This window comes from Homalodisca vitripennis, chromosome 6, assembly GCF_021130785.1.
Source record: "Homalodisca vitripennis isolate AUS2020 chromosome 6, UT_GWSS_2.1, whole genome shotgun sequence".
Taxonomy (NCBI): domain Eukaryota; kingdom Metazoa; phylum Arthropoda; class Insecta; order Hemiptera; family Cicadellidae; genus Homalodisca; species Homalodisca vitripennis.
In genome coordinates this window covers 123,712,233-123,723,226 of record NC_060212.1, presented here as the reverse complement: position 1 = coordinate 123,723,226, position 10,994 = coordinate 123,712,233, and the positions used below count along the sequence as shown (strand labels likewise).

Here is a 10,994-nt window from a genome sequence, read left to right as displayed (position 1 = left end):
GACTGTAAATCTCACAATGTAGTGTTGCTAATTTTTTGCATCACAGCGATGCCAATCCTGTGAACTTCACAAACCTTTCACCATCAAAAACAAACTTTAAAAAATTCCATTCTTATACAGCTATGCACCATTTTTGGTTCAAGCAGTTGTGAAACTGATTTGATAACCAACAAATTATTTTAAAGGGATGGTATGCTGTAATTAATAAATTATACCTGTTTGTTTTATCAGATATTACATTACTAATATTAACAAAAAAGATTGTCATATGGAATCAAGTTTAAACAGAGTATAAATATATAATGATCATTACAATGTTCATAGAATCGTATAAAAAATCAGTATTACATAGTAACATAAATTATTCGTTTGCTAACATGTATAATTTTGTAGAACAATAAAATGTAATACTTGATCGAAATAAATTTTTAATATTGTTTTGTAGTAGGTAATTATGGCAACAAAACTGACATGGTTGACCTGGTTTTCTTCTTTAGGGGGGGGGGGGGGTGGTGGTATTGCAGAACCAATTCACAACTAATTCTTGAATTAAACTATGTAATTATGATGGGACGGAGGCTATCTATAATCAATTGACTACATACAGTAAATAGACTTGTATATTTAGTAAAAACATACAGATGTAGCATATCATTCAACAATGTAGTCCAACTCAGATAAAGAGAAATAAAATAATTGTATAATGTGTCTCATTTGTCTTCCTCACCATCCTCTTGCACCTCATTCTATTGTAAACAAATTTACAAAGAAAGCCTGTACCCCCATAACAAACACCAATTCCCATATTATTCATTTAACTTTATTATATCGTTACTTAGGAAAAACAGTTACACTAAAAGCACCTGTATATTAAAATTCAATTTCAGTACCGGTACATTTTGGACATAAAGTGGTAGTGTTAAAATGGAATAGAATTTGTGTACAAGATAATTTTCCAGTTTTACAGCTGATAAGTAAGATGGTACTGATACACCATTCACAAACTGAATTGAAATGTGCTACTCACATCTTCCTGATTTTATTGACTTCGTCAAACCAAAACACACAGTATTTTCCCACAACCGCAATTATATATTTTAGAAACAACACTTTAGATATTTATGTCATATACTTAATAGTAAATAAACAGAATCAATCATATTAGATCCATGTTTACTTTCCTCCAGTTCAGTTCAGAATGGCACCATGCTTGATATGCTAGAAGTTGAGGTGAGGGGAATATTCATTCACATGCAGCATTATTTTCAACTTTTCACCTGGTAACTATGCGGCAAGATTCAATGTTGGAAAATCTAATGCCCTCCTAGATATGGTACATAGATTATGATCATCGCTAACTGCAGCTAAAGTAACTTCTTGACAATATAGATACGAACTACAGTCGTATTTAATAATTTGTAGTTATTTTATATGAACACTTAATTTAATTAATAAAATCTGTACACTTGCAATTACTAACGTCTGCTTGCACTATGCACTTAATCATGATTTTTTGTATTTGATTATTTATAATATTAAGTTTACATAACAAGGAGATACTATATTCAGTTAGAATGACTTGATAAGACACTGAAATTGGATATACTAGGTCTATTTAAAATACTATCAAATATTTACACCAATCGACAAATCCACAAATATGAATAGCAGGCAACCGAAATCAAGCCTGATCTAGCAATAATTCAGTAATATTTGGAGATTAAATTACTATTGCAATTTACCTGAAAACAGAATATAATTTTAGTCTACACAGTTTTAGGTAGATTTTGTGTACAAAATTGGCCTATTGCAAATGACTTCATGGCAGCACTTTTTCTAAATAATTTTTGTAAACATAACCCCCAAGGCCCAAAACCATTCCTAGTTCCAAAGTGTATATATTATATAGCATATCCATTTAACACAGCTTGTGGAAATGATAACTACCCACCAAAAAGTCCAACAAGTTGATACAGTAAAAAAACTGATCTTATAAATACAGTATCTTGGCTACGTTTGTTGACATCTGGCACTCCATTTTGTATCAATATAGTGATCATTCAATTTAAAACAAAATCACAACTCCATTATTTTTTGACATAGAAACAAAATAAAATTCTTTTGGAATGCATATTACAATTCCTAAATTTATTTATAAACATTATTTCTTTATCACACACTTTTTTTGGATATTAATTAGTTGTTAATCCCACTCCATTTTTTGATCAAGAACTGAAAAAAGAAATACTGAAAGCAGTTGATGATCAACTCAGTACAAAATTGATCATATAAATAACATCTCGGTCAATTCACTGACCAGGTTTTACACAATTTTGTTTCAACATGTCAGCCACAACTTAGTTCTTTATGGACCTAGAGCAAAATTATATCTTTACAAACGTAGTCAGAATCCTGTAATTATAAATTTAACTATAGTAATATTTTACCTGTCACAAAATCTACCTAATTCTTCAGATTGAGCTGGAATGTTTATTTCAATGGCTAACACGATGTTTGGTACAAAATATTTTCAAATTCAAGAGTATAGCTTTATTAAAATCGAATATGATTCAGAAAATAACAACACTCACATTCAACCTATTTATGTAGGCCTTTTTATTATTGTGTGATACACCATACACCTAGAAACTTCAATTACTATAAAACAGTATTCTTATTGATGTGGTAACTTCAGTATAAGAGAGAAGATATTCTCAACTACCAACATTATACACTAAATAAAGAGTGCAGTTAAAATTATTATTGCTAATTATTTTAATAGTTATTGGCGACAATTGCTCATTAAGACACTTGATAAATGTTATCAATAATAATGAACCTTATCCCTAAAATAATATCACTAGAAGAGTCAATAGTTAAAATGCTTAAAAATTTTGAGTATATAATATATTCTTTAGAGATCTAGTAAACTAGTTAGCCTATACAGAGTAATCTTATGCTTGAGAAATATTCACACACATTAATATTAATATTACTACAATAATATTGTAATATAAATTTGACAGAGCTGTTCTTTGCTAATACACAAGGAGCTTGGTGAAAGCAATGGCACTACCCCTCGGCTAAAAAGTTTGTATTTATGTACAAAAGTTTATATTTGTGTTTCTCTCTAGGAATTAATTTTCTGTTATGCAATATAAAATTTAGAAAATTCTTAAAAATGTGCTTTTTATTATATACTAGAGAATTGTAAAATTTGGATTTGAAACAACAAGACTAAAAGATTTATCAACCAACACAAATATAGCAACAGTGGATTAATATAAACAAATTAGAAATGTAACTTTCAAATGGAATCTTGACCTGTTTAGTAGTAGAAGTTTTAGTTTCAAAATTTTCCTTTGTTCAGCGGATCAATATTTTGAAGAGGAAGAGGGATAAGTGAGGTATGTTATCCTTTCTGTTCCCAGGAAATGTGATCAAATCAATGTTAATGAGTCACTCAAAAGTTATAAAATTTCCTCCATTCACTATGACTTTTTTAAACTCAATGAAAAATAACCATATTTTAGAAAGAAACATTGTTCAACTTTTTATATTCATATTTAATGTGTCAATAAGGAAACAGTCTGATTTGTAATATTTTCATCCAATATCATTTAGTTATTATACTTCAATTCTCCTTACTACCCACAAAAATGTTAAATTTGAAAATTTTTGTTTGAGTGTAGATGTTTACAAATTACACGAGAACCATCAAAATAGGTTTGCCAGTATTCTCTATTTACTAACAGCTGAAAGAGTAGTGGTGGTAGAGCAAGTCACAGTAGATAATGTTACTGCTTAAAGCATCTTGAGAAGTCCTAAATTAGGAAAGTCACAAACTGATTCCTCATAACCTGTCAATTTCCCCCTTTCCAAGAAAAAACAAATTATTTAATACTTATGTTAATAATATAATTTTTATTGATCACACTCAGTTTTACTTACAATATACAACTTACAATTAAACCTAGTTCCTTAAGAGCAATGCCAGAGAAGGTAATTTTACTGCTTAAAGAAATTTGCATCTTGAGAGTTTCTTAAGTCTTAAGTCTTTTTCCAAGAACAAGAGGATTTATCTGACTAATTGAAAAAGATAAGTTTGCTCTTCCATCTACTGAAATATTGCTCTGACTTCTTTAGTCAACAAATTTAATTCACTAAAGTACTTCACTAATAAATTACTTTACTTTTTGAGAAAGTTTTTCAACTCCTCTAGACATACTGTGGCTTCTTTCAGGCCCTCTTCGTTTTTGTGCCTCTTGGCATTTTTCAATCCCTCTTTGCAGCTCTTCTGAGCTTCCTCGTACATCTCCTTCTGCATGTAGATACTGCCCAGATTGACGTACACGGAGGAGAAGTCTTCCATGTTCGGCAAGTGCCTACCTGTCTCTACCGCTTTGGTCATATAGTAGATGGCACTGTCGTTGTCTCCTCTAAGAAAGCTGATGGTGCCCAAGTCGTTGAGCAGAATCACAGTCTGTTCGTGCACCTCACCGTTTAACCTAACACACATCTCATATGCCTTTTTGTAATTGGTGAATGCCTCCTCCAGTCGGTTCTGCTCGTGGAGGAATCTCGCGTACCAATCTAATGTCATGCCCCATAACATCAGCACGTCTTCATCCTCTGATCCCTGCACCTGCTTGTCCAAATGCTTCATGCAGAACTTGTAACCCTCCTCAGCCTTTCTGCAACAGAAGTGTAACAAAATCAAGATAAATATAGCTTGTTTTTCCATGCCATTCAATAGTATAAAGAATAACTTTTACATCATATGTGTGCTTAAATCCTCCCTTTTACTGATGAATGAGGTTGCAATGTTTCATTGCTGTGCAACCTCTGTTACTTAAATGTATGGATCACGATTATCTTCTGAGAAAAGTTGGTATTTATATAAAAACTCCTGGAATAGCCCCACTCAAAATTGACTGCACTCTTTGTGGGCAGCAGATGGATTCTTTTACAAACCCCACGGGTTGCTAAAAATATATTTAAATCAAAATTTTATGCTAGAGATTATTTACTTTGCATTAACAAAACAGACCAAACTGTGTTCTCATTTTTAAGGATATACCTATTGGAATTTTTAGGTGCCTGACTTTGGATCAGAGTTAGAGATAGCGCAGGTTCATATCTTGCCGTCGATTGTAGTACTTTTTATCAGTACTATCAATCTTGCACTGTATTGACTCTCCTCCTTATTCTGTTTGATAATAACCTTGCACAGGCCAGTGGCTCATGATTAAGTCTTAAAAGCAGAAAATAAAGTGGCAATTTGGGGGAAAATAGCCATACATTTCTAAAGAAAAAATATTTTAGAAATTTAATTCAATATACATATAAAATATTTAATTCTACTCCTATATAATTTTTCTGTTACATACTCATATGATTTTTTCAAAATACCATTACATTTTTGTCCAATAACCATAATTTGTAGAGAATCTTCATATTAACTGTAATATGTTATTTTATAGCTTAGTTATAGGCTTTTTTTTAGATATAAGTTCAATAATTGTTACATTAAGAGTGTGGGTATTTAAATCTACATATCACTATTTCTATTTATACTCAAACATACTGATTGCCATAGGACAATGAATTACAAAGCTACTGTCCATATGCTACCTAGGCATAATCCAAAATCATGCAATTTTTTACATGAACATAACATTTTAACAAACAATAAATAAGATACATCTATCTATATATCTATATATATATATATATATATATATATATATATATATATATATATATATATATATATATATATAATTTCAATAAACATTGAATCAAAAAAAGTACTTGCTCCGCCGGGACTCGAACCCAGATCTCTCACTTGCCGGGTGAATGTGCTACCATTACAACACAGAGCCCTCACTTTTTACGATTCAATTATTTTGTATTTGGCTGTTTCTTTCACATATGCGTTTTTAAATAACGAAACTAACATATGATCGGAAGACCAAATACCTGTCAAATTAACATTTATTAAATTTGTATAAGTGGCAATAGCCTAATTTAATTTCAATAAACATTGAATCACAAAAAGTACTTGCTCCGCCGGGACTCGAACCCGGATCTCTCACTTGCCGGGTGAATGTGCTACCATTACACCACAGAGCCTAATGTTTTCTGTATATCCTTTTTAGAATTATAAAATATATTTGACCGATCATTATGAAAATTTGTATGTATATGTATTTTTTCTCGGAGAAGGTTTATATGCTATGCCCATTGAAGTAACTCGCCAACAGGCGGCGTTGCAAAAGATAACAGTTTTAAAAGCACCTGCACATTATAAACTGCAATTACGAGACGGTTATATATATAGCCAAACAGTATAAGAAGGCACTAAGTTACAATTGTCTTTAAGACAAATTTCTAGTTGAACTTAAAGCTTGAGTTTAGACCACTTTATAATAAAGTACATGTACGTGTAAAATGGATATAAACATACACTTTTGATAGATTTTCTTGATCGTGGCAACAAGACAAACTCTACATCGGCAATGGAAATATAATTCACTTCAACCAGAAGTGCTCATATACGGGCAAGCTTACGAAAAGTGTGCGAAACCATGGAAAACAGCTTGATGCGTATAAAACTCTGTTTTCCAGAAAAATCAAGGGTGTTTCAGTTAACATTAAATTATTCTCTGATGAAAACCCAACAGAAAATAAGTCAGTTGATTTTGGACAACTAAACAGTCAAAACCATTCAATGTAGATTGTAGATTTTTAGCAACATCATGCCAGTGCTATTTCAGAAGAAAAAAATAACTACGCTGACAATAACAACAAACTAAATCAAGCTACGCTCTTGACAGTATTTCTGTTAAAGCAAATCAAGCTTTTACCTATAAGTCCACCCCATCTCATCGTAACTCTACCCCATTGCATCCCTTAAATATATTACACTGTTGATTTTCTAATTGACTATAATAGATAACAAGGGAGATCACACAGTGAAGTCTACAGGCTCTATCTTAGGAGTTGGGCAGTTTAAATGGCTTTTACTATGGAAGTATTGGAGTGGGGATAAAGATTACTTGTCACTTCACTCCTTACATAAGGCCATTTAAGTACCTTGGAGCAAAGCAGTGTAAAAACATTGAAAAAATCAAATGTTATACCAGCTTAATTTTACAAATAATGTACAATACGAAAATAAATAAATTATAGTTTGTATGGGTTGACTGTTTCAAAATATCCATCTTCATGTTTATTAAAACAGTCCAAAAATTAATAATGGAGATAGTGAAAGTTTAGTGAAGCAAAATTACAAACTGCAATACTTACGGCCAGTCATGTTTCTGTTCGTATATCTTAGCAAGTTTGAGACTCATGTGAATTATTTTGAGATCGTCCTGAGGAGTGCCCTGCGACAGGACTCGCTGCATCACGTCCTTGAACAAGACCTCAGCCTTGTCCAATTCTCCCTGTGCGAATGCCACGTTGGCCAGCAGGTCGTGTATATATGTGATTCCGTCACTGTTCTGAGTCTGCTGCGCCAGCCGGAGCGCAACGTGCAACATCTGCTCAGCACCCTTTGAACTCATCATGCTGGACACACAATCAGGTTAGTTCTATGGCATGTATTAATTGTTATGAATTTACCAAATAGTAATAAATTTGTCATGATCTCATGCAGAAGTTATAGTAAAAGACATATTATTTCAAACCTGGCTGTTTGGGCAGTTACTGCACCACATTTCCCCTCCCCCCTCACCTTGTTAAGTCGCCAAAGCTGATTCTCAGTAAAAGGCAACATCTCGCATCTTTCCAGCTGTTTACATCCGTTTTGTTCTTTGGTGTTAAATTATTCAGCATCTTTTTACTAGATTTCTATTTTGTTCACGTCCTGTGTTGTAGTATAAACACTTGTTAATTTAAATCTTGAAAGTAAATGATTCAGGAAGAAGCAGATAACAAGATACCCAGCAGGGATCACTTCTGGCTGGTTTATACCTTCCAGTTGAACCCACCACTGGGCACAGCAAAAAACCGATGTGGCACTTCAATTTAAGCAACCTAATGGATGTCCAGGAGCAGCACATCACTAACTGAAAATGTTAAGATTCTGGGGTTCATGGGCAATTCGATAGGTCTAGTCTACTGTGGGAGATGACTGTGGGGTTTGTTCCCTAACCTCAGAGGTTCTTGCTAGCCTCAACAAGGGTGTGACACCCCCTGCCTACTTTGACTGAAGAGGCTGGTTCAGAGCTGGCTTCCCCTTCTTTCGGGGAGACATGACTTTGAGATGTAGTGCCCTAATTCTTCCTCATGGACCTCGATAGGAGGTGGCCCCTACTCCCTAACCTTACCCATCCTGAAGATACTGTCACTCCGGAAGCAGCGCAAAGGTTCTTACAAGGGACTAAGCATAATTTATAAGCTTCTTGTCCTAAGAGAACAAAAAAAAGCAGATAATCAGTATATTTGGAAAACAATCCAATGATCGCTTGGTTGTTGTATTCAGTCGATTATCCCATCAGAAGTTATTCTTCCATTGCAGCTGGTAACACCATGCCACAGCCCAGGCTTGCATTAATATGTCTCATACTATAAAATTAATTAAATATTTACCTATTGCGTTGGTTCAATGGTTAAAATGTCAGATGGTAAACAGTTTGGTCCTGCTGCTATTTTGTTCTAACACATGCATGACTGGGATAGAAGGAGGGGAAGTTTACAAAAATAAATAGTACTATGGCACCAGATTTCTTCATCTACTAAGTAGGTATTTACTTTACAATTTACATACGGTACTACTAGTGGAGACTTCTAAAAAATCTATATTGGCTGAATACGTCATTTGTATAGTTTCAATTACATACATTTATATCAAATCAAAATTCAATATCTTGAGAAACAAGCTAAATATGTACAAAGATGTGATTTGGACCTTTTCTTCTTTGATTGTGTGACATTTATAGATTACCCAGAGCCAGGATAATGTATCTAAATGGATACATGGTAACTAAAGGGTCAAGAGTCACCTACTAACACAACCACAAACTAATTAATTTTTACCTGACACATATTCTCTTCCTTGGCTTATAACACCACAATGGCTGCTGTATATTAATTGAACCCTTATTAACTTAGGTAACAAATGATAACCATAAGGAGTTTTGTAGTAATGATTTAATATTAACAAGAACTTTTGTCTCAAGTGAACTTGAACGCTCATTTAATTCAAGGCTTTTAAGTTGATTCCTAATATTTTGGTATAGATATTAGGGTCATTCTGAAATTTATCCAAAATTATATCGGATTATTTCCAATTTGTATTTATTTAAAGTTAAGAAAAGAAGAAAGAATATAAAAAAATATTCTAGTAACTAACATTAGTTACACTTACAACTATAAACACTTACTTTTATTCTCAAATATTATGTCTTAATAAGCATTCAAAAATTAAGAAAAGAGGAAAGAGTAAAAAAGCAATCCTAATGGCTACTAGCTACACCACTAAACGCTTACCTGTATCATCAAAACCGCTCTCTTGATAGTCATGATAAGTTCAGATTCTTCTTCATCTTCTTTTGTTTGGAAAAAGCTGAATATCCCAGCAAGTGTCACAAATGTTAACTTTGAATTGATTGGATCACAGTGCTTTCTACTTTGGCCATAACTCCTATTATTATACTGATGCTGTTGTTCACAATTGAAACAAACTTTCTGACTGTGAAAACCATTGTTCAAGTTGGCACTGGCAGCCCTAAACCTCGTGTTGTACTTAAGAAAATTTATACTTTTAGAAGATGGTGTAAACTGTCTTTGGAAACCAGGAATAAAACATCTGAGGTACTGTGATACTCTTCTCAAGTTGGATGACATTCTGTAGCCAACAACAACCAAGTCAGTATCATATATATGATGGAAATAATTTACTTAATTACTGTCAACATTAATTTTATTCCGACACTACTAATCCTCAGCTTTAATTTCTTGATCAAGCAGAGGTGGTTCAACCTGCAAAAATTAAATTTATAGTTCAGAATATTGTTATATTATACACCAGAGTACTCAATATTGTAATTTCTAGGTTTTTAAGAATTTCACTAAAAGTTTTACAGGAAAGACTTATTGTAGACCATAAATAACATGTATTATAAAACTATATCTTGGCATTAACTAATCAGTTTTAAATCTGCAGTTAAAAAAAAATAATAATTTGGTAAAAAAAGTGTAGTAAGAATTAAACCAAGTGAATCATTAAAAAAAGTTGGAAGCTACAATAAAGTGATATAAACAGATTTCCTAGTTCATCCCTTTTCAATTTTCTTGTTTAAAAAAAGAAGTCTTTATGTGCATATAAAAAAGTAGAGTTTAAAATGGTTTTTAAACATCATTTAATTATTAGCAAAATAATATATAGAATAGGTGTTACTAACACCATCTTCCAAGCCACAAAAGATTTTCTGTCAATGAACTTCACCTGAACAAAGAAACAATGACACAAGACATAACTTTAATGATATTGTCAGGAGTACATCAATTCCATAAGTGAGAGAATTAAGGTTAGGTTTATTGTAGCCTTGACAACTTCAACTTAAATCTATATTTCACAACTTAGCATATCCAGATATGTTTACCATCTCAGTTCCCTTATATAACTGCTTATCAATGAAAAATTAATAGCGAAGTAGTCTTCAAACTTTGTGGTATTTTGGGGAAGTTCGGATCATTTTTACATTTTCTGCACTTATTCCCCTCAAGGTTAAATCTGGACAGATATAAAAATATATAATAAATACTATTGGATGGGCTATTAACATTCTATCAGAGAGAAGTATACAGTTAATTTAATCTTAATATAATGTATCTTTACCAATACCTTATCCCTCATTTTATTTTTAATTGTATTTACTTTTCATCGTGTATTTTATTTAATTTTTACCTTTACTCATTAAATATTCTCTTACAAGTATTATTTTATTTGTGGTCAAATGTATGTTGAAAGGAAAATTTAATTA

General features: G+C 32.3%; 1 protein-coding gene across 1 annotated transcript; it reads right to left on the bottom strand.

Moving 5' to 3' along the window:
- Positions 1–602: 602 nt before the first annotated feature.
- On the bottom strand, positions 603–10,011 carry LOC124364904 (tetratricopeptide repeat protein 19, mitochondrial). The gene is made up of 3 exons (XM_046820710.1): positions 9,499–10,011; positions 7,312–7,575; positions 603–4,694 (listed from the first exon to the last, which is right to left on the bottom strand). The coding sequence occupies exons 2-3, from the start codon at positions 7,572–7,574 to the stop codon at positions 4,190–4,192; spliced, it is 768 nt and encodes a 255-aa protein (XP_046676666.1). The 5' UTR covers position 7,575; positions 9,499–10,011; the 3' UTR covers positions 603–4,189.
- Between the last annotated feature and the right edge of the window lie 983 nt (positions 10,012–10,994).

Coding starts and splice junctions, on each gene's coding strand:
- LOC124364904 (XM_046820710.1), bottom strand. CDS start 7,574: ATGATGAGTTCAAAGGGTGCTGAGCAGATGTTGCACGTTGCGCTCCGG. Junction 4,695..7,311: donor GAACAGAAACATGACTGGCC/GTAAGTATTGCA, acceptor CTTCTGTTGCAG/AAAGGCTGAGGAGGGTTACA.